Source organism: Diadema antillarum, unplaced genomic scaffold (genome assembly GCF_040938485.1).
Source record: "Diadema antillarum isolate AM-2024a unplaced genomic scaffold, OU_Dant_1.0 seq00000016_RagTag, whole genome shotgun sequence".
Classification (NCBI taxonomy): domain Eukaryota; kingdom Metazoa; phylum Echinodermata; class Echinoidea; order Diadematoida; family Diadematidae; genus Diadema; species Diadema antillarum.
The window spans coordinates 748,797-773,840 of record NW_027271136.1 but is presented as its reverse complement, the minus strand read 5'-3'; the positions used below and the strand labels follow the sequence as shown (position 1 = coordinate 773,840).

General features: G+C 40.4%; 2 protein-coding genes across 2 annotated transcripts; one reads left to right on the top strand and one right to left on the bottom strand.

Annotated features, from left to right (window-relative positions):
* Window positions 1–1,666: 1,666 nt before the first annotated feature.
* On the bottom strand, window positions 1,667–10,206 carry LOC139725139 (NADH dehydrogenase [ubiquinone] 1 beta subcomplex subunit 10-like). The gene is made up of 4 exons (XM_071636225.1): window positions 10,011–10,206; window positions 5,033–5,171; window positions 3,626–3,765; window positions 1,667–3,044 (listed from the first exon to the last, which is right to left on the bottom strand). The coding sequence occupies exons 1-4, from the start codon at window positions 10,081–10,083 to the stop codon at window positions 2,938–2,940; spliced, it is 459 nt and encodes a 152-aa protein (XP_071492326.1). The 5' UTR covers window positions 10,084–10,206; the 3' UTR covers window positions 1,667–2,937.
* Window positions 10,207–10,424: 218 nt separating this feature from the next.
* On the top strand, window positions 10,425–24,411 carry LOC139725149 (large ribosomal subunit protein uL3-like). The gene is made up of 9 exons (XM_071636239.1): window positions 10,425–10,445; window positions 15,358–15,550; window positions 16,208–16,376; window positions 17,180–17,315; window positions 18,387–18,573; window positions 19,551–19,813; window positions 20,864–20,959; window positions 21,787–21,906; window positions 24,144–24,411. The coding sequence occupies exons 1-9, from the start codon at window positions 10,443–10,445 to the stop codon at window positions 24,189–24,191; spliced, it is 1,215 nt and encodes a 404-aa protein (XP_071492340.1). The 5' UTR covers window positions 10,425–10,442; the 3' UTR covers window positions 24,192–24,411.
* Window positions 24,412–25,044: the final 633 nt, after the last annotated feature.

The following is a 25,044-nucleotide window of genomic DNA, read 5'->3' as shown; positions in this document are numbered from 1 at the left end:
CAATACCAAAACCTAGCATATGAGTGTCCAGTTTTTGTACTGGAAGAACTTTCACTGGCACACAGAACCATCTCAAGGTCATCAAAGAATCATGAATCATCGATCATTGATTCTGAGATGCAAGTGCACACAATACACTGTACTTGTCTCCAAGGCACATCTAGGTACTTTGGTGGAAAGTTTTCACTTGAGTTAAAGCCAAAACATCCTTGCTTATTCTTCCTTGAGAAGGTATCTACTGGGCATTGTAAGAGAGAAAGGAAATTGTTTCATGTCTGAGCTTCACACTGCATTCGTCTGTCTTGGGATACAAATGTCAATGTGAACCACACATTTGAGAATGGCACTGTAAAAATTGGAAAAAAAAAAGAAGCTTCTAATGAAAGGGACGCAGTCCTCACGAAATTTAAAAAAATATGTTGTTGTTGGTACCTCAAATGAACTACTTTCATCAAAAACAAGCTTTCAAATCACCAAATAAGCACGTACATTTCGGTTTAAAAAGTGTGACTCTGCAAATGAGCAAGTCTTGGCGGAGAGTCATATGAGTATATGAATATAAGAACGACCCAAGTCCAATTTTTGGCCAAATTCAGTTTGACATGGGAAATTGTAGCTTATGCATGGACTCATCTTGTGTGCAAATGATAAATCCTAATTACCCCCGGAAGTGCCTGAAATGAATGAGTTAAATCTTATATTAATGTAAGAATGAAGGACTTGGGTCATTCTTACATTCATATAATAGTGCCCTCTCTCATCCTTCTCCCATCTCTATAGCAGAATATCATGTATATGAATCAAAGAACGACCCAAGTCCACCACACAAAATGGCCTCTCCACAATTAATGTAAATGTTAATTGTCATAATAATATATGTTCTAATTTGTATCTACGATGTTGCCTTCCCATCACAGTTAAATAGAATATTATTGGACAAATAAAAAAGATATGAAGTTTTTTTTAGTTTACTCGAAATGATCTTCCATGGACTTGGGTCGTTCTTATATTCATATACTCATATGTCATCGATGCACAACTCTTTCCAGCGGTGTTCTGTTCGTCATGCGTACGCTCCCTAGTTATTTATAAATACATGTTTACTATTTATTTTTATATTAATTGTATACATAAATAAGCTTGAAATATTTTGTTTGAAATAATAAAACCACATATTGTCACATTTTATGAAAAAATCAGATATGATCATTTTGAACACTTAAATTGGTTTTCTGAGGCACGGCTGTCAACTTGAGAGTAGGGCATCAATGACGTTGCACCTTTTGGCAAACTCTTACACGATCGCTTGCAGGAATTATTTTTTAAAAATCGCTTTCGGAGACAATTTTTGATGTCCACGCGTATAAATTGGTGAAAGGTTATATTTTTTACTCTTTTTAATTATCAGTACAGTGAAAATCTCAGGACTGCTTCCCTTGAATGTTTGCAATGCTCTATCAAAGCTCTCAGGGCCTCTCACTTTAGATATTACGATTTACGTATCTTTGGGAATCTCCTCTGCTAGCATTTCTGAACAACCAAAGAAACATCAACACTAGTGTTTTCATTTGATTTTTTTTTTCTTTTTTATTTCAATATTCAACAAATCTTTCTTGATTTGCATCTTTTAATATACAAACTTCACGTGTGAAGTAGTAAGAGGGCATCACATGGATGACATCATCTCCCTGACATCAAGTCGAAGTGGGAGGATGGGGTCAAGGGAGGTGTACCAGGCAATGTGTCTGTTAGCAAACAGTCTGCATCAGTACATAAGTACTTGCAGATGTTAACGATGATGGGAGAGGAGTCTGCAGCAACAAAGAACAAGTCTTTCATTCAACTGCTGCCAAAATATCACATAGTGGGGATGAAAAATTCTGCTCATCATGCAGGCCTTCAAATTTTTGTTCCATCTGTGATTTCTTCTGTCAGGCTACTGGGCTCATAAAGAATGTATGTGAGGACTTCTTCACCACAAAATATTTGGCCCATACAAAACAGTGTCTCTTGTACAGCTACGCGGCAGATGCTTAACAAAAAATTAAATACAGATGTACTGTATTACAAAGGGATAGGTTCCCCTCTGTTGCAGGTATGATGATTTGAGGAAAATGCGTCATTTGTGTTCCATACAACATTGTGCAATAACCAACATTCTGGATCAAAGACTGCACTCTGTATTTTGTAGAATCAAATGAAGTGAAATCTCAATACACAATAATATAACAGCACAGTGACATAGGATATTATGAGTGATACCATTGCATTATACATAGCTTGTGTACGCAGGTAGTGTCGGCACAGGGCATCACAGCTTTCATCTTTGACAACAGTCACACACAGTTCATATGAAGAGATTGTGTATTGCCATGTGTGAACTTGCAGTCATGATCAGTAAAAGACTGCCATACACCACATTTAATACTTACTGAAAGCAAAATGAGAGGTTTAGTGGAAGTACACACAAGTAGCTCTTATCTGCACATCATGAATGCCTCAGACAGGTGATGGCTGAAGATAGCTGTAGCTCTAACGGCAGATGAATCACAGATTTCACCACATGTTGATAGTAAAACATCTACTCTATCACGCACACCTTTTTATATCATGGTAAATAGAAGACCACCTTCAGCCTTCCAATAAAAGAGAAGGAAATCAAGGATATAATCACTTTCATTTGTCACACAGTAATGTACGAATTCTTTGAGCTGAATTGTGACATATGCAGCTTACAAGTTGTCTTCCTCAGCTTTTGCTGGAATATGAGATACTTTGCAAAAAGGCTACTTCTTATATATGACACATAGATTTCAACTCCAGAAAGCAAACAAAGTGATGGTCAGTCTTCCCTGCTTCTAAAACATATTGGCATCACTCATAGAATCCCATGTCACATTCTAATCATAACTCATACTATACATTATCATTTTAATTCTATGCTTCTTTTCCCTGTTGCCTGGCTTTCTTCCTTTCTTCCATCAGTCTTGCCTTCTGCTTCATCATACATCTCACTGCATTTCCTGTGCCGCCAAGATCACCATCTGGAGAGAGAAAAAAAAAACATAAAAATGGACAGCTCATCAAGTTTAAAGCTTAAAATTTAACTGTTAAACATGTTAAACACACATGCACAGTAAAAGCCAAAATACAAGGACCAGTAAAAACAGGAGATCTGCAAGTCTAGCCTTAACCTGAGAAGTGCACTTCACCTTCATAGCACTCTGCATGAAGCAAACTAGTTCAAAAATCTCAGGAGGCAGGAATTGCTGCAGGCAGCTAAGGAAACACCCTCATAATTTGGGGAATTGGGCCCCACCCTCAGGATCCATGGGCTACCACAACCAATTGTACAAACTATAATCCCTCCACCCCAATCAATGATTCCTGGCAAAATTGGGTTAAAAATCCAGCCACCCAGTTTTCCCAAAGAACAGCCAAGAACTAGACATGCAAGATTTTTAAGTTGAGTTCTGAATTTGTCTTGACAAGACTGAAAGCTTCACAAAAATGAGCATAACCCTACATGAAACTCATGCTAACATCAAATGTATTGTCTTGGTTTTAGTTGCATGACATTTTGTTCTGAGGGCCTGCAAAATCCAGGCATGATGGCCGGACTCACATTTTGTGTAGTATCCATGAGCGGCCTCTTCATACTCTGCCAGCTGGGCCCTGCAGGCTTGGTGGGCATTCGGTCCTTCCTCAAACCGGCAATCAGCCAGGGTCTTCTGCAGCAGCTTCAGAATCTCCATATCAACCAACCTGGCCAATGTGAGATACAGTAACAATATTCAAACTGAGATGTGTCTCTATGGATGACTTTAAAGCACATGTTTGTTTGGGTTTTTTTAAGGTAGAAACATAGTCTTGAAACCATGCTTGTTTGTTTTTTGGTGTAAATTTTGCTTTCAAACTGTAGTCATTATTACAAACAAAGTTTTGAAACATGGTTTTGAAAAGCAAGGCTTAAAGGTATTAGCCCACATTTGTAAACCTGCAGCAATTGGTCTCATAGTTAGCATGGAGTTTGGGTATGATTGCAGTAACACCTGTGCAAAATTTCGTTCCAATTAGTCCATTACTTTCATAAAAATAAATGAAAATGCACCGTATGCATGCGTATAACGCTCGCTAACTCCGGTCCACGTACGTACTACATGCATGCGATACATGTGTATTAAGTTACATGTACGTAGCTAGCCCGCGCTCGTAATTCGATTTTGGGTCGGGTTGACCCGGTTTGAAAATTGATTTTAAAACGATGATTTTCTCTCTTTTATTGAATGGTATAGACAAAGAGCAACAGGTGAGGTATGTTACTGTTATAACTTGTACTTGAAGTCATATTGGACCTGTTTTAGGCAGTTTTGATTTTCGTGGGTTTGCAAATGTGGGCTAATACCTTTAAGGGAAATTGTGGTTACCATGGCAATGCTTTCCTTGACAAACACAAAAAACATGTCTTGCACATCTACACCTTAATGTCATTATGTACCCTAAGTTTCATCTTAATTGCTTCAAAACTGCAGGAGTTCACGATGCAAGATTGCAACGGACCGCCCGAACAACCATCCGCCAAACCGACCACACCCTGATTCCTATATAACCCCTTATAAACTTTGTGTATACAGGGGTATGAAAATTAAGAGCATAATTTCGCACATTAGGACATGGCCAGCACATTTTTAAAGTGGGGGGGGGGGGGGGGAGGGGCAGTTTATATTTCTGGTGCCACTTAAAGGTTCTTTCTGCTAACTTTATGAGTTGACAAGCAAAAAAATAAAAAATAAAAAATAAAAGGGTCTTACGAGCACCAAAATCGCTTTGGTACAACTTGCAATAGGCAAAAGCTTAATCACATTTCATTTTGTTCTGGTGCCACTTCCGGCCCGCCCTGTAAGAAAACACAGCTATGCACACACACTATCACACACACAAAACCAAAACATGCACTTCTCCCAGTTCAAGCTGCTGAATGCATGTATTTATTACTTGAAGCGACTTGCTAATAAAATTCATTTGCACGTACCTGTCTCGCTTGTACTGCATGTTGGCTTCATACATGCAGACAAAATCATCCACAGCACAATCTTCAATGGATGTGACCCTGGGAAATCTCTCATGGTAATAGTAGAATTGGTTCCGCTTTTGTTGAGCTTCCACAAAGTCTGCAAATTAAACCAAAAGCAAAGCAAAAAAAAAAAAAAGTTGACACTGCTGTCCACTTCATTCTAAATAACATGTTTGATTGTTTCCCTATGGACAAAAAGATCTCCTTGACTAGCGCAATGTGAATAGTCCAGACTCTTGTGATTACTATTTCTTTTTTCATTTTAAAAAAAAAGGCAAAACAAAACAACCCACAAATCAGTGGAACTACTCATCTCAGTATAAAGGGCCTTATTCCTTTTGCATTACCTTGTATGCTAGTTTCTTTGAGCTGATAATGCCACACATAAAATGTATAACAAGGCAATACATACACTGTACATGAATGTATATTTTTATGAATGAGGTTACAGACATTTTTGTGAGACGTTGTTTTCGCGAATTGACACCTATTGTAAATGCACTACATGTATCACCCTAGTCCATAGCGATATTTTTGCGCGTTGTTAAATTACGGATCATATACAGTTTTGACCTTGAAATTACTCTAGTTGATACCTTTTGTTATAGAATTATATTCTCACATGTTCCAGCTTCCCTACGATGTCATTACAATGCAACTTTGACCAGAAATAAAATTATAAATGATTGAAATAAACACTGCCAAGTGCGTGCACACAGAATGGATACCAGTTTGAGATTTGCTTCCTAAATTGTCGCATAATGATACTCATCATAGCTTCATGTTTGGGCTATAGATGTAAAGATTTGGTGTCTCGTACTGTATAGGGGCTTTGCCCAGGAAATTCAACATTAAAATTTGATTTAGGTGCCTAACAAATTTAGATACAAACAACAGGTGTAGTTTATATATATCCAGTATACTCAGTATAGCCTCAAACTATGATTTGTATGAATTGTGGACAATGTTGTGGTTGAATTATGGGTGGTTTGCATTATTTCAATTGGTCAAAACTTGTGCTGTGCAATTTGGTTCCTCCAGTAAACAAGAAGAAGTTTAGAGTTGGACATACATGTCTCATTGTCTGGATATTGATGATGTAGAAATCAACCTTTTGCTTGCGCTTGTCTGTCCAAATTGATCTTGTTCAAGTTGTTGATGATTTTTCTTGATTGGGTATTGTAAACCAGTCTGTTTAAGTACAATAATGTATGTAGGGGCGGATCCAGGAATTCCGTAAAGAGGGGGCGCGTTTACAAAACTAAAGGGGGCGCATGAACCCCTCCCATTTTTTCTTTTTATTTCTTTTGTTTCAACAAAAAAATAGGGGGGGGGGGGCGTGCGCCGGTTGCGGTCCTCCCTGGATCCGCCACTGGTATGTATGTGACTATGACAACAAATGCACTTGAAGGATTTGGATCCTGTGCGCATATACATGCACTGACTAAAAATCAGATCAGCTTAAAGGGATGGTACAGTATTGGTGGAGGCGAGGATTGGGCTTTTAACTTTTGCGAGATAAGTTTACCAAGATTAAGAAACCACTTCTGAAATAGAACAGAGCATACCATTCTAAGACAAATTCAGAGTTTATTTGATGAAAATCAGTTTTGGAATGGCTGAGACATCCAAAATTAGAAAAACAAAGTAAAATAAATCGATCAAAATAAAACGTGGCCTGGGTCCCACCTCTTGATAGGATTAATTTACTCTGCTCTGTTTTAGGTAAATCATCTCTTCACTCAGCCGTTTCAAAACTAATTTTCATCAAATAATTTAAATCAAATGTTGAATTCCTCTTAGAATTTAGACTTAGAGTAATGAGCCCATGATTGGTACAGTCTAGTATTCTTTGACACACTAAAGCTAATAAATACTTCTTAGCCAACGCTAGCCTTGTATGTATGTATAACATGTTTGAAAGATGCAGCCTGTTTACTCTTTAAATAAACAGTAAACAGGGCAGCTAGCAAAGACCAGTAAAGCTTCACAAAAAGTTTTTGATCTTCGTGACCTCTTGCCAAACTAGATTTCTGGCTGGAAATTAGCTGGTGAGATAAGACGCGGTCCTCATTTTGGACCGCTATTTACCAGTTGTTGTGCACTGAATGGTGAATAGTCATCTTTTGTGTAAGTGAAGTTAGTCATGATGTTCAGTCAACAGCAGCCAGATTACAAATGACTAGTGAGCTCATAGAGATATTTACATTAATTATACTGTCAGCCTTACCTCCAGACAGCGCAGTGCCATGATTGGTACAGCTACATGATTCTTATGGGTGATAATATTGATGTGTGCAAATGAATCAAGTTGTATTTACAGCACATACAAATCATGTGTGTGTACCAATCAAGGACGAGGTGTGCCAATTATAGCTATAGCACCAAAGACGGTAACATAAGCTTAATGATAAAAACCATTTTTTTTGCAAAATTCCTTATATGATTTTTATATCTTAAATGCATTTAGAATGTCATTATATTGACACACAATGTTCCAAAAGATACACTCAAGACCATCTATTTTGGAACTATAGCACAAAAAAAAAAAAATGTTTTTGTTGAAGTGTACCAAACTTGGGCATGTTTACTCTTGGTTTAATTATACACAGCCCTGTCGCTGTACACAAGTGTAAGTCGCGACACGGCTGTACCGTGTGGACACTACGTAATCTTATAATTCCGGGCCAAGTCCCCGACAAGCTGGGCGTATTTGCATAGAAATCCCCGGCCAAGTCCCGACCCTAAAGGCCCGGTCACACTGCCCAAAAGTCGCGTAAGTTTGCATGAATCACGCAAGAAATTTGTTTGTGCGTGCTTTTCCGTTGAGAATTTTCGCTGATTTACGCGATGAAAATCACCGATGAAATGCGCAAGAACTACGGAAATATCACATTAAAAAAAATCACTAAACCACGCCCTTTCAGCGCATAGGCACGCAAAGGCCCCAAATAGGGCGAATTCGTGGTTGTGCGCGACGACTGAGGTCCACAGAAAATCACGCATAAGCTGCGCTTTATCACAATGAATTGCGTATGAATCGTGCATGATTCGCACATGAACGTGATAAGCGGCAACATTTTCGAAAACGATCACTGATATTCCGCGCATATTTCGTGCATTTTTCGCGTAAGAAAAGCGTAGTTTTCCACGCATATTCTGCGTAAGAACAACGCAAACTACGAAAAAATTACGTAAAACAGTGCAATACTGCCTAAACTTTTATGCGAAGCCGAGTTTTGAGCTGGAAACCTGGCCTTTGAGGACCTGTCACACTGCCCAAAAGTCGCGTAAACGCATGAATCACATAAGAAATTCAAGCCTTATTTACGCGATACATGCGCGATTTGCGCATTTCATGAGTTTGTCTACAATGTGGATCGACCTTCGTAGTTGTCAGCTGATGTCAGCTGGATCGGCGCTTTACGCAATTCCGGGTTTTGAGGAGCTCAAAACTTGGCTTCGCATAAAAGTTTATGCATTATTGCGCTGTTTAACATAATTTTTGCGTAGTTCTTACGCGAACAATGCGCGAAATGTGCGTGGAATATCAGCGATTGTTCGCGAAAATGTTGCCGCTATCGCGTTCACTAACGACTCTTTACTGACTATTAGCAAACATAAATAATGACGCATGTTTCGCGCTTGTAACACCTACGTATCACTGAAAATCACTGAAAAAAAATATTGGCGTAGGCGCGTTTCGTTCATTAGTGAATGAACGAAAGTCTCCATACTCAGTCGCCACGTCTGCACTCAAGCATTGCCGCGCCGCCGCGCCTGGCGACACTCACGCCAGTAATCGCTCGCATTTCAGCATTCGCATGGGTCGTTTGACATCGCATTTAAATCCATGATTTTAGATATGATGCCTCGAACCGATTTTGCTCAAATTTCGTAACTAGGAAACTTGTGAAGCTTTATGGACATAATCAAGCGAATTGCCGCAGTCCTTTCATTTTCGCGTTGCATTGCAAAAAAGTGTGGAGACTCCTTATAAGGGGTGCCCGGGGGTTACTTATAAGGGGGACGGGGTTACTTAAGGGGGACGGGTTACTTTAAAGGGAAGATAAACCCCAATAGCAATGTGGATTGAGTGAAAGCAGCAACATTAGTAGAACACATCAGCGAAAGTTTGAAGAAAATCGGACAATCGATGCAAAAGTTATGAATTTTTAAAGCTTTGGTGTTGGAACCGCTGGATGAGGAGACTACTAGAGGTTATGACGTATGAGTGGACAACAATACCAAGAGAATATAAAGAAAATTCTACAAAAATCCATTTTTCATGAAAATTACAAATTCCATCTACTTGATATTGACATATGTTAAGGGTAGCAATTATTCCCCCTGCTTTCTGAAAGAGGTTGGTCCATTGCTCTTTCATAATTCAAGAAAAGTGAATTTTTGTTGAATTTCCTTTATATTTTCTTTGTATTGTTGTCCACTCATACGTCATATCCTCTAGTAGTCTCCTCATCCAGCGGTTCCGACACCAAAACTTTAAAAATTCATAACTTTTGCATCGATTGTCGGATTTTCCTCAAACTTTCACTGATGTGTTCTACTAATATTGCTGCTTTCACTCAATCCACATTGCTCTTTGGGTTTACCTTCCCTTTAAGGAGGGGCCCCCCTTGTGAGTGGGTTTCCCGAACTGAGGTAAATTACACAGTGTAGGTGAGTGAGAGTGGTAAAAATAATCTTACTCTTAAAATCAAACAAAATAAAAGGCATTTTATGTGATTTTGCCGTCAATAATGACGATCGTTTACAACGTTTAAACACTAATAGACAGACCGCTGTGCTTCGCACAGCGGTCTGGTCAGGCTAGCGTAGAACCCGAGCTACTCGTACACACACAATGGAAAGGGAACATCCAGCTTAGTCCCATATACTGAATACCACGAAAGTTAGCATCTTATCAATCACTTACCTCGTACAAGAGTGACTGGTGCGTCTATAGTGTAATAAAACGCATTTGTGATGAATTCTTCCAACACACCCATTTTGAATTAGACGACAAAGTTCATTAAGGACGGAAGAGAGGATCGAAAGGACAACAAATGAGGCAATCTGTAAACGCTTGTGTTCAGCTGACAGGTCGACCTTTGATGACCATGATTCCAGCTGGCTCGTTCATGATTGGCGAAAAGTCGAATTACATTTGTTTTTCTTATCTGGAAACATAATTATAAAATCAGTGATCAATTAATCTAAAAAGAATAAATATCGGTTATTATATATCAATCGAATATTTTAACAACTAATCATCATTTTTTTACATGTTCTGAGAATGAACGAGCTCAATAGACGATGTGTCAAATTGACTTGCACAGTCTTCCTCTTTTCACGACTACGAGTCACAATGGTACGAATGCCTTCTGACGCACTCATAAAAATCTTGTTATATTTCACCTATGACTTGTCATCCTTGCCCGGGAATCAAATATTATGATCTGATAATGCTAGAAAGACCGAATGTTAAAGTATTTGTAATTTTATTGGAAAACGTATGGATTTAAGTTGATAAAATCCACTCGATGTTGGCCGGTGAAAACCTTAGAGTAGAACACACACGCGTACACGTCTACGGTGGACAGTTAGAGTGGGGCCTTATGGGGCACTTCTAAGTTCCAGCGTGTATTCAGTGACTGTGTAGAGTAAAATATCCCGTTTGCGGCAGTTTAAGCATTGGTAAGGGATTTTCCAACTTGTAAACAAATCAGGCAAATTATTTTCAACCATTTCATAGAGTAACTGCGTCAGTAAGCGGCCGTGCAGCCGTTCGCGGCAGGTACAACATACACGGTAATTAACTGCGACAGCCGCCACACGCAGTGTGTGCGTGTGGCGGCTGCGCCGTGCTCCCATAAAAGATCTTCATGTTGAACAAACGGGTGCCTTTGCGGCGCTATATTTCCTTAATTTTTCAACAGAAACTACTAGGAATACTTACATGGGTCGACGAAACCTAAATGACTATCATCGGCGACTGTTTGATGCATTTCATTGCTTGTGATGCACAAAATGATGTCTTATAAGCAGCTCACCGATGTTCACAGAATTCACAATCACTTGCACAAGCGCACAGAACTAACATAAGCGAAACTGCGGGGAAGCCGCCAGGACCGCGCCTCGCGGCGCGGTCTCCGGGGCTAACACGGTAATATACCACAAAACACAGCACTGCACTGTTACATGCACACTACACATATACTAACACACTAGCAATCAACAAAAACCAACTGATAAAATGGGCACAATCTCTGACGAAAGTGAAATTTTCTCACCGAAATGACAACATATCGCATCCAAAATGAAATTTTCGGTACTTCTTAACATAACAGTTAAGAAACAATGGTCCAAGAAACTGGATTTTTTGTCGTTTTCTCGATGTTCATGGATTTTGAAAACACATCCTCACGTAAAATAGAACTTTCGCGAGCCGATGTGGGCCGCCATTTTTTTCGGAAAGTGGATGTTACCATCGAAAAAAACGGGAAAAACACGAGAAAGACATCAACAACACCGCCAGAATCGCGATCTTGTTTGCGGCCAATGCATGTGCGCACGCTATTTTCACGTGCTTTCGCAATGGGAATTGGCGCTTACGCAATGTTTGCGAGACATGTGAAGGCGTTTCAGCTAAAGATCGCGGAGCACGCGCGTATTGCATAGGGATTGTACATCGTGCCGCAAGCAGAAATACTACGTCGCATATCGCCCTTATCCGCGAAAATTGTGCCGGGTTTTGCCCTGGTAAATCATGAAAACTGCGTTGGTCAATGGTTAATTTATTTTACGAAAACAATTGCGTTAATGAATAATCTTGTCTATGATATATGAAATGGTTGAAAATAATTTGCCTGATTTGTTTACAAGTTGGAAAAACCCTTAACAATGCTTAAACTGCCGCAAACGGGATATTTTACTCTATATCATAGACAAGATTATTCATTAACGCAATTGTTTTCATAAAAGAAATTTACCATTGGCATTGACCCAACGCAGCTCAGTTTTCATGATTTACCAGGGCAAAACCAGGCACAATTTTCGCCAAGAAGGGGCGATATGCGACGTAGTATTTCTGCTTGCGGCACGATGTACAATCCCTGGCAATTGTGCACTTTACGGCCCTATATTATCGGTGCGAGATTTTACCCTAATCGAGCAGTGCGTGCGAATTCAAGTTCCTATCAGGCACCACGGTTCGACAGCGGGTCTTCCGGCACTGTACTGTGTACATGTGTGTGAGATTTCGTGTTTGGATGCATGCAGTGTGTGTGAATGTGTCAACGTGCGTGTGCGTGATGAAAGATCTTACAGTACGCCACATGGTTGCTCTAACGCCCTTCTCTGCTGCCTGTGCGGCGCGGCGTCATCGAGCACGAGTTGTGCATTGATTGGCACACAACTGGAACGCAACGATTGGTAAACTTCCGTGCTTCAATCATGATTTTAAATGAATGAATTTTGTGTGATATTTTAAGCAGGGTATCACTAATTAAACCTATTGCGGAGGGCATATGTCAGCTGCGGCCTTGGCGGAATTATTCTGGAAAATAATAATTAAAAGAACACAAAATCTTATCTCGATTCATCAGTCTGTTAGTGTTTATTTCGTCTACACAGTCTACCAGACGCCGTGCGAAGTGTGTATAGCTACCGATTTACGGGCAGCCACTACATGGACACACACACACACACACTAGCGCAAGCCTCGCACGCGTGGCCCGTGGTTGGTTTGCGCGATCAGCTAGCTCCGCAGAAGCGCCGTAAGTGAGGCGGGCTTTTAGTGACCTTATATAACTTGTCAAACGGCGTTCCATACAGCAAGAGAAGCTCGCCAGCTACTCAGTGCGGAATGGTTTATGGGATATCACTTTAGCACACGGCGAATGAGGTACCGATAATATAGGGCCATAAAGTGCACAATTGCCCAATCCCTATGCAATACGCGCGTGCTCCGCGATCTTTAGCTGAACGCCTTCACATGTCTCGCGAACATTGCGTAAGTGCCAATTCCCATTGTGAAAGCACATGAAAATAGCGGGTGCACATGCACATGCGGTGTTGTTGATATCTTTCTTGTGTTTTTCTCAATTTTTTAGATGGTAACATCCACTTTCCGAACAAATATGGTGGCCCACATCGGCTCGTGAAAGTTCTATTTTATGTGAGGATATGTTTTCAAAATCCATGAGCATCGGGAAAACGACAAAAAAATCAAGTTTCTTGGACCATTATTTCTTAATTGAAATTGAAAAGTACCGAAAATTTTATTTTGGATGCGATATGTTGTCATTTAGGTGAGAAAATTTCACTTTCGTCAGAGATTGTGCCCATTTTATCGGTTGGTTTTTGTTGATTGCTAGTGTGTTAGTATATGGGTAGTGTGCGTGTAACAGTGCAATGCTGTGTTTAGCGGTATATTACCGTGTATGTTGTACCTGCCGCGAACGGCTGCACGGCCGCTTACTGACGCAGTTACTCTATACTGTATGTGATACGTGTGAGCAGGTGTGTGCGATGCCTACTTACACACAATAAAAGTAGTATCAAAACACAGATAAATTCATTTAAAAATATTACGAGAATAACATGTACGACCAAAACTACTCCTGTGATTCACAAATTGCTGGAAAATTCCACAAGAAAGGGCGAAATTACAAGGAAAATTAGCCACAGAGGCGTATGGTTGGTTGTCCAACACATAGACACCTTCAACGTTTTTCTACCAATAAAATTTTACAATAGAAATTTGGATTATCTCGCAATTTGCCTGAAATTTTACTCACATGTGGAGAAAATACTCTGGATTCACAAGCGTGCACTGAAAATGCGATCTGAGATACACTTTGTACGTGCTCTAGATCTAGTAGATGGCGGCTTCGAACGCGTGGGGTGTAATTTTTTTCCGCACACAGTTGCCCTGTTAGGCCTGTACATTGAAACCAACAACCCCTGCCCTCTATTGACAATATGTATAAAGCCCATGTAAATTCGATTTTGCTAAATTTAGGTAATTCAGAGCGAATAACGTTACTTGTTTTGCCTCATTTGACTTGGTAGTGTAGCCCAGTGAAGAATTGAACACCATTGTGCATAGTCCCATGCGTACATTTTTGTTGGGTACGCGCAATGCTGTAAATATAGGGTGGTCGGTTTCATTGCACAGTGTTGATGTGTTGGACACCTACTATACTTGGTATCAACATAAAGCTTATGAATGGAAGAAAGCGATTATGTCAGTTTTGAAAGGCATTGTGCTAGAAGTGGTGAGTGGTGGAGCGGCGGGCATTCTCGGTGGGTTCTTAGGCGACATGATCAATGAATTATGCATGCTAGGGATCCACACTTGTGCTGTGTTGACTGAAGCGCTGCTTAAACTGTGTGTACATGGTGTACGGCAGGCAAACCGTAGTGCACTATGATTCGCACTGCCGCCTGACCAAAAAGGGAAAACCTTTCATAGTTAAAAGCGATAGCAAATGGATCATCAACCGATACTGTAGCTTGTCATCGTCTGCTGTGATAGGGATAAACGGCATGGTGTGTGCAGTGTACTGAGCAAGACATAATGTGCGAACCGTAGTGCATAGGCAGCGTAATCACATTAGTGTCAGTATAGTGAGCCATAGCACTATCCGTTGCACATATTTTTGCTTGGATCTGAATTCGGCCTGTCAAATGAAGAGAATCTTGGCCAATATAGGGCTCTAAGGATTGTGCGCTTGCACAATTAATATTGCTTCACATCAAATATAAATGACAGACAATTCTTCATATTTCATTTGCACCCCATGGTTGAGGATAGAATGTTCTACTTCCAGACACTCTAATCTCTACAAATAAATATTATTCTCATATCTTGTTATTAAAAACTCTCCTAAGCTGTCATTCGAACCCTTCTTTGGTTACTCATAATGACATTGCATAAACCTTGCCGGAGGCTTACGAAGTGCATAACATGTTGGTGCAGGCTCACTAATTGCAGTCTGTTAGGTCATTGTTCTGCTGATAATTAACAATTTAATGCATAAACCAACTTTTGGTGTCCTTTAGTAATATACCAGTCAATATGGTTGGTTTGTTAGTTCTTTAATTTGGAAAGCACGCACTATACTTGAACTCATCTACAGCTAGTATTAGTACAGAGAAGTGAGAACGGGCCATTCCTGTAACTTTCTCCTGTTTTTGAATGCTTGAGATGTGTCACAAACATTGGCAGATTGTCATATTTTTGTTTGTTTTCCTTTCTTGCCCTTGGCTTGACGTAGTCGCACAGAAAGTTCTCGGCACCCAGGCACGGCTCCTTGGGCTTTCTGCCCCGAAAGCGCAGCAGGCGCCACCGTGGAAAGGCCAAGGCCTTCCCCAAGGATGACAAGAGCAAGCCTGTCCACCTGACCTGCTTCCTTGGCTACAAGGCAGGCATGACCCATATTGTGCGAGATGTGGACCGACCTGGATCAAGTGAGTATTTTTTTATGCGTTATATTTCCTGCGTGACCAACCACACACACATTTTTTTTTTTTTTTTGATTTGAAGTCTCTTGCTACTTGCTTTTGTGGATGCATTGTTGTCTACTGTATTTTTTTTTCCCACTATGCTAAATTACTTGGCACATTGAATTGTGCTTCAGTAAAAACATCTTTGCAGTAGTCAATCAGCTGTGGAGGTAGTGGTTGCTGTGGTAGCTGACACCATTTCAACACAATGAAGATACATTCTTGAGTTGTATGCCTCATGCAAAATGTTTTGTATTTGACTACTGCCTTTGTTCTAGAGAGGGTCTGCTGTATATTCACACATCAGCAAACAGGTTTGTGGGCTTTTGTTAGGGGGTCATAGCTTCAAGGTCAGTATAGTATGTGATGGAATATTACTGTCCTTATTATGCAATCAAAGATGGGCAGACTGAACAGATCAAACTGAATGGATTGCATTGAGCGTGCAGACAGAAGCATGGCTACATATGTGCTGATTTTATGTTTTCAAATTCAGTGTTTGAAAATTTATGTCAATGTGTCCATAATGCAGTGATTGCATAGAATCTGAAGCTTACACCTGGTGCACTGCAGTTCCTTTGATGGAAATTTGACTATTTTCTTGTTACATCGCATTTACAGAGGTGAACAAGAAGGAAGTGGTAGAAGCAGTGAGCATCATCGAGACGCCTCCCATGATCATTGTGGGCTTGGTTGGGTACATTGAGACGCCCGCTGGCCTCCGCGCCCTCAAGACCGTCTGGGCTGAGCATCTCAGCGATGAATGCAAACGTCGATTCTACAAGAACTGGTGAGTAAGGTGGGAGAAGAATTGATGGTTTGTAGATTCATGGACGTTATCATGTGTACAGAAATGAGTACACTGGAGAATGATGTTTTTCTCGTGAATATTATCAAAATGAATCATTTGTAACATTCTGTAACCTGAAGGGACATGGTTCTGTTGGAATGTTTCCCAGTAATATTGTACATATGAATTTTTGACAGTTTTCAATGATTTACCAAGGTAATATTTATTCTTTTATACAGGGTTATTAATGATGAGGATGGAAAACTTTGCAATAAGGGTGCGGGAGGCAATTTGTACATTTCACCTTTTGTTTAGAAGGAATTGAAAATCACAGGCATGAATTATGATGAGATGAACTGTTGAGGTTGTTCAAGAACTCTTTCATGATTTATTTAAGAAGGAAGACATTGATGTAAAGTATAATTCTCTATGAGCCTGGCTCCGCTCTGCTCTCTGTGCAGAAGAGCCTTTTGCATTGTTGTAATAATCTTTTTGCCCCACGATTAGATGTCCTTGAGACCCACCAGCTCCTCTCTTTGCATTAGCATAGATGAGCTGTCACCACTTCTCGGGAGTATCCTCCATGCCCCCCCTCCCCCCCCCCCCCCCCCCTTGTGAGCTCCGCTCTGAGCACCGTGAATGGGCACTGATGAGCCACTATAGGGCCTCCGCTCTTGCCCCTCGTGTGGGCATGATGAGGCCCTCCCATTTGCCCCCATTTTGAGCGTCCCCCTCTCTTTTCTGTCTGTCTTCCCTGTGTGTGTGTGTGTGTGTGTGTGTGTTGTGGATGACTCTTTATACAGGTACCGCTCTAAGAAGAAGGCTTTCACCAAGTCCTCCAAGAAGTGGGCCGACGAGATGGGCAAGAAGGAGATTGAGAAAGACCTTGCCATCATGAAGAAGTATTGCACCGTCATCCGCGTCATTGCACACACTCAAGTAAGCCAAATAGATTTCCCTTTGCAACCCCTCTCCCTCTTATCACCTTTTTGGTAAATGGCATCGACTTCTTAAGAAATTATGCCAAGCGTGTCATGAATTTAGTTTCAACAATGAGATACTGTCATTATGTGTTTTGTGATATGCCGTACAGATAGTAAAAATTCATTCTCCACTGGCATTGTTCAAGTAACAGCATTACTTGCAAGAAAGCAACTCTGTGTGTCAGACATGTTATGTTGAATTGATTTTGGACTGTTTGTGTGGACTTGGATGACGATAAACCATGGGATGTGCTAATGTAGCACTCTGACTCACAGGCTGTTGAAATCCCATGCTGCCTTCCTTCTGACTTTGTCCACTTTCAGTGCCATGCAGTTGCCTTTCTCGTATTACCAAGATATGATCATAAGTTAATGATCAATGAAACTGAACTCTTCATGATCTTTTTTTTTGGGGGGGGGGAATGAGGATGGGAATGGTCTTTCTTTTACATTATTACTGTTTTGAATTGTACCATATTTTAGGGGAGAAACTTTCTCTAGTAAGCTTCTTTTCTTTTCTCAGGAAATGTTAATGTCAAAAGCACTTGAAAGAGCTCAAACCTATCAAAATATACCTGCATTTGATTGATGATTATGACTAGTTATGTAAGTGAATACCCAGTGTGAAATTATAACAGAAAGATGCTCCCAGGCAAATAAATCTAGGACATATATTTCATTATATTAGAAGTAAGAGTGTAAACCAGAGGGCTGTGATACCAGTACAAACTGGTGTATTGAGCCCATCCCCAAGATGAAATGTTTCCTGCCCAGTTGATTGAATGAAGATGACTGCCAGATTTTAGCCATTTGAGTTAGGATCTGTCTTGATGTCAATTTACACTCGTGATGTGTCATGCATCTTTGGTACAAAAGCCACACCAGTTGTGTCTATGCTACAGATAACTGTTGGTACAGTGTGTGTGAAAATAGGAAAGTTAACACACTGATAAATGAGTTGGGGAGTTACAAAGCTCTTTTTGCGTAGATAGTGTCTCATCAGTTGAAATGTCAATGTTTGTTCCAGATGAAACTGATGAACCAGCGCCAGAAGAAGGCCCATGTGATGGAGATCCAACTGAATGGAGGCAGCATCGCAGACAAGGTTGAGTGGGCTAAGGAGAGGCTGGAGAAGCCCATGCCAGTGTCAGAGGTCTTCGGACAGGACGAGATGATCGACATCATCGGTGTCACCAAGGGACACGGGTTCAAGGGTGAGATTGAAGCTACAGTCATTGTGTGTGACCGAGGCAATATTTCATTATAATGAATAGTGTTATTTTTTTATAAACGAGATTTGTGAGTGCTTGAATTGGTACTGTAAAATGTTATTGATTTCATTATAGTTTACAGTCATGAAGTGTACTTTTGATTTTTGCACTGGGAATCTCTGTAGCCTAGTTATATAACTGTTATAAATGCAATTTACCTGCTACAACAAATATATGCACTTCAAAAGCATAATTAACTCTCCTGCAATTCTATTTCTGCAAAACCGAAGACCAAGGTGAAAAAAAATTTAACTTGGACCAATTATGCGTACAGTATGTTGTGCACATCATCTAGTATAGTGCATTTGAGGCTTACACTTTAGGTCTTGCACAATTTATCATGGCAATGTTCTCTTACAACCTGGAGTTACCTGCAGGTAATTGTCTGATGTGGACACATGACGATAAACCATGGGATGTGCTGTCGTAGCACTCTGAATTAAAAGTTCTGTTGAAATCCCATGCTGCCTTCCTTCTGATGTCTACATAATGGTGTGAATTCTTCCCTAGCTTGCACCATTAATGAATAGTGTGAAGGGTGCAAGCCCGACTGCCACTGGTGCATGCCATGGAATCTCTCGAATAATCACTGATTCTCAAAATAATGACAGGTCCATGTCACATTCTCCTTCATGTGGTGTTTACAGCAAAGACATACAAGCACAAACAAAAATCTTGGCAGATTTAGAAAAAAAGGGAGGACACGTCTATTCTGTGGCACAGCTTATTTTGAACTCAGCAGATTTTCAAGTAACAGATAGTTTAGCCTTAAATGACTTGTGTTGCTCCTGTTCCAAGTTGTTTGTGAATGGGGATATTTGTAAATGATCAAAACGAAGCTAGAACATAAGTAATTTTATTGCAGGGAGCTGGGAGAAGAAGTTATTCTATGCAATAACAATTGTGTATGCATATCACAGGTGTGACCTCCCGTTGGGGAACCAAGAAGCTGCCCCGCAAGACCCACAAGGGTCTGCGCAAGGTCGCCTGTATCGGTGCCTGGCATCCGGCCCGCGTCGGCTACGGCGTGGCCCGTGCCGGTCAAAAGGGCTACCACCACCGCACTGAGATCAACAAGAAGGTGTACCGCGTTGGCAAGGGTTACCACATGGATGGTGGCAAGCTCGTCAAGAACAACGGTGCCACCGAGCATGACATCACAGACAAGAGCATCAACCCCATGGTGAGTGTCTTCTTGCCTGCCTTCCCACTGTTCACTTGCCAAAGTAAATATAAAGTTGTCAGCTTGCAAGTTTTTGGGGATTGCTGAAAGAGCGGTTTGTATTGCATTTGAAATCTAGTTTAGGCAAAATCTTGGATTTTGTGAGTGTGTGAGTGGTGGAATAGGAGATAGTATGCATTTGAATGAAGGGGCCCTTGAAAAGATTACATGCCACATATACAATTCTTCTCCTTAATACGATGGGGTATATACTGCAACCTAAGATCTTGAGAGGTATGGCCAGAATGGGAAGAATCTGACACTGTTTCCAACCCCCATGCAGACAGTTTTTTGTTTTGTTTTGTTTTGTTTTGAGATAAGTCATAAAAGAAACTGCATTCTTCATATTATGCACTGAAAGTTTATTGATCTGAATAAGCCAGGCTTCAGAACACAGATGACTATTGAGCAAAATTGGACTGATGTATATGTTCCAAGAGGGAGAGCAGACTGCAGTTCTGATTCGGATTTGTTTGTTTAGTGACATGTGATGAGAAACCATGGGATGTGCTTTAGTAGCACTCTGAAACTTTCACCTGTTGAAATCCCATGCTGCCTTCCTTCTGAGTATGTCATGTATGAATGAGAATCTGAAGAGGGTTTTTTTCATTTTTTTTTTCCCATATGAGGATCACAAATTTCTGTTCAAAAAGAAAACTCAAAATGTTGGGCTTGTGTCATGGGGTTGACTTGTTAGCATGATAGATCTCAATCCTAATGTTGTGAAAGCCTTTCTGAAGTTTTGTTTGTTTGTTTGTTTGGTTGGGTTTTTTTTACCACCGAAGTGTGTTCTTCATATTTTGAATGACCAAGAAAAAGGTGATTGGTGCAATACAACAATCCTAAATGTCTAATAAAGCAAATTCAAAGCTTGACCTCCAAATCCAGTGGGCCAGGCACAGAATATGTCCCTCAAAGAGAGATTGTTATACATACATGTGTGTTGGCCCGGTAATGACAAGAGAATTCTGATGTGTAGTCATGTGTCATCTCTGTGTATTCTCACAACAGGGAGGCTTCCCCCACTATGGTGAGGTGAAAAACGACTTCCTGATGATCAAGGGCTGTGTCGTCGGACCAAAGAAGAGGGTCATCACTCTCCGAAAGGTTAGTTCCCAATGATATCATGGGACTCTTCAGTAGTCATGAAGATGGTTTAGTGGCACAAAATTTTGAAATGTTTTATCTGTCACAGAAGAATGTCATGACAATGTTTAGCCAAAAACTATTGTTGACGATACAACTACATGTTAAGTTTGTCCATAGAATACCAACATGTACGCTGATACCATGTTTTCATCAGTGAGCAATGTCCGTCATTTTCCCATTCATTTTGAATGCCTGATTTCTAAAAGTAGGTGCCAACATCTCTCTCTGAAAAGAAGACAGTTGTAGCCCAAGAACAGAATTTTGTAACACTTGCAGTCCGTGTGGCTAGCAAATTTCCAGGTTCCAAACCCGTACTGCAGACTAACTCAATTTATGGTTCCATTGGACAATATAACTAGCATGTTCGCACAGCTGTTCATACCCCAAGATATCGTTTGTGTTGAACAGATGATTTTAAAAGTGATGCCACAACTGCATTTGCAAAAAAAAAAAAAAAAGAGGAAACACAAATTAGTTTGATTATTCTGTGGTTGCATATGTTAGCTCTGATGAGGTTGTTCATAGAAATTTGACTAAGATGGTGGAGCAGCAATTTTACTATGCAACTTTGAACACATGGAACATTAATTATTGTGGGTACAGATCAAAGATATTGCGTTGATGCATTACATGTAGACTAGTAGATGGTTTTGATAAGAGTGATTGCAGAAGATGTGTTTAGTGCAACCTAGTGAACCACAGTGGGAATATTGAAATGAAAACCGCTATTTGTCAGTGGTGGAAGTTTACTGGTGCAATTTTCTGATCGTAATTTCCCCATGCAGTCTCTGCTGGTACATACCAAGCGTGTGGCCCTGGAGAAGATCAACCTGAAGCTCATCGACACCACCTCCAAGTTTGGTCACGGTCGCTTCCAGACCCATGCCGAGAAGAAGGCATTCATGGTGAGTAGAGCGCCATCTTAATGCCCAAGAAGATCTCTATACCTAAGCCACCTATACATGTTACCGATGTTTTATGATGCTTGACATTTTCACTGAACTGCGATGTGACAATCCTCTCTTTGCTTTATGTACACTTCAAATAAAGGTGACTTTGTTTGCTTTTCCTAGACCAAGATCCCCCCCCCCCCAAAAAAAAGAGAGTAACAACTCTTGCTAGGCATGTTGCATTTCTGACAGTATGAACGACTCATTACATTTCTTCTTTTTTTTCGGGAGGGGGGGGGGGGGGGGGAGGATGGGGTGGGAAGGAAGAAAGGGAAAAAAAGTTGTCACTGCCACTAATACTGAGCAGAATGTTGTCTTTCTGGTGGTACTGGGAGAAAACATTACATCCCATCCACTCTCAGAAAATTAAAGTCACTTTGTAGACTGCCTCAGTGGTATTCTCTGTTTTTATAACTGTCGGTCTCATTTGTATCGGTCACATACCAGTAGATGTATTGTTTTGCCAGTGTCCTTTGGCTTCAGGCTTACAGACAAATATCCAGAATGGTTGATGTTTGATGCAAAGAGTACTGTAAAACGAGGAATTTTCGCGTGCATTTTAATTTCGCAAATTTCGTGAGCGCCAAAATTCGCGAAATTAAAATGCACGCGAAAGTTTTTGTCTACTCTACATGCATTGAACGCCAGTGGCAATTCTTTAAAATTTCATGCCACGAAAAAGGCTGTCGGCTCCAATTTGCAAAAATTTCATGCCGCGAATATGTCATGTTTTACAGTAGTCTTTAAGAAGTAGCAGGACAGTGGACCATGTTATGTTATGGCCATAATAGTTATCAAGAGGATGTCTTGTGCCAGATTTCCAACTTTGCCCCCAGTTTAGAGCGCATTATATTGAGACACTATTTTATCTGCACTTTTTCCATTTGTGGGCTTTTTTTATGCCTCCGCCACGAAGTGGTGCCGGAGGCATTATGTTTTCGGGTTGTCCGTCCGTCCGTCCGTCCTTCCGTCCGTCCGTCCGTCCGTCCTTCCGTCCGTCCTTCCGTCCGTCCTTCCGTCCGTCCGTAATGAATTTTGTGGACAAGGTAACTATCAAAAGCTGTTGAGGTATCCTGATGAAACTTGGCATGTATGTGTATTAGGGGGTGAAGTTGTGCCTATCAACTTTTGGGTGCATGTGCTCAAGGTCAAAGGTCAAAAGGTCAAGGTCAAATACATAAAATTTCACTATTTCCACCATATCTATGCAATGCCAGAAGATATTTTCTTGAAACTTAGTGTATACATGTATTACCCAATTTAGATTCTCTGGTGAAAGTTTGGGTCATGAGGTCAAAGGTCAAAGGTCAAAAGGTCGAGTAAAAGTATTAAAACTTCTTTTTTTTCTCTGTAAATTGGAAAATTGTTCAAGGTATCTTCATGGAACATAGTATATATACATGTACTGACTGGCAGTGATTATCTAGAGAATGTAGGGTTCATGGGGTCAAAGGTCAGGGGTCAAAGGTCAAGTGCAACACTTCAAAATTTTACTATTTCCCTCATGTTCATGCAATGCCAGCAGGATTAGTATTTTTTTTTTTACACTTGGTGTATGCATGTGTAACCTAATAGAAATTCTCTGGAGAGTTTTTTTTTTCTTTTTTTATTGCCTCAAAGGTCAAAAGGTCAAAGATCAAGTGAAAGTGCTGAACTAACTTTTTCCTCCATATCTCGGAAGTGGCTCAATTTATCGTGAAACCTACTGCATATCTATGCATGTTCTACCTGAAAGTGATTATCTTATGAATTTTAGGGTCTAAGGCCAGATGAACATGGTAACAATTTACTATTCAGTACAGAAATTGCACTTTTTCTCCATACCGGTACCATGAAAATTACTCAATGCATAAATGTATGAATGGGTCAAAGTCAAGTTAAAGTCCTTAAATCCCCAAATACGTGCTCTCCTATTCATCCAATTAAACCAAGTTCAAGGAAGGTGAACATTTAACACATTTCTGACAAACTTGTCATTTCAATATTTTGCCAGTTTTGTGAAAATGTAATCACACATTGTCCACATGGACTATCTAGACCTATTAGGAGAATCATGCATTATGGCGGAGGCATACCAGTCGCCATAGCGACATTTCTAGTTTTTTTTTTTGCTCTGTTGTATTTTGTTTTAAAGTATGGAAGGATCCCAGATTTCATTTTGATTGTGCTCTCTCTTGTTCTCCCACGTGCAGGGTCCCCTCAAGAAGGATCTGAAGAAGGAAGCATCCGCCTCCAGCTAAATGGATGGCATCCTCATCGCCAAAATCTGGAAGGCCTTACAATTTTTCAAACAAACATAGTTAACCCATTCTGCAAAAGTCTTATGTCGGAAGTTGCCATGCTGATTCTGAACTTCACCTCAACAACCTGTCATGTGACACGACGTCTCGTAGTAGACATAACACCTGTCTAGATTACACACAAATTTTCCAGATTGATTAAATGGATGTATGCATAAAACATTCAGTTGCTCTCTCTTTGTATTTGTGTCTGAGATGAAGTAATATTAATTTCTTGCTGTGGAAAGGGTAATGTCCATTGCTGTGGTAAATGTGAATGTGTGTGAAAGTTTTGTCAGGATTTTGAGCCAGAAAGGCATTGCATTTCATCCACCTCTATACAAAGTCTTTCTGCCTCTCAACGGGCAAAGTGTTACCAGCATTGCCATGTAAATGTTACTCTGTGTGTGTGCGTGTGTGCGTGTTTGTGTGTGTGTTTGTGATGTAAAGTAGTTGAAGGACAACGAATATCTGTGTAGTGCCTTTTGGAAATTGGCAGAACAGTATTACCCCACAAGGATGAAAACACGCAACTGTACACAATTAACAAACATCAACAAGTCCTTAGGTCACTGCAAATGCAACCATCATTCCCATTAGAATGTTAAAGCCCGGTCCCACTGACATTTAGGAAGATTTGTGTATCAATTGCGCACGAAATTGGTTTATAGTGTATTCACTGAACATCCACAATATTTGTGAAACATAATGCGTGTATGAGTCAGCTGACATCTGCGCATGTCTGCACTTATCTGCAGAAGCACATTTTCCAGTTGCCAGGATTTTTGAGCTGTACACAATTTGGGTTGTGGAT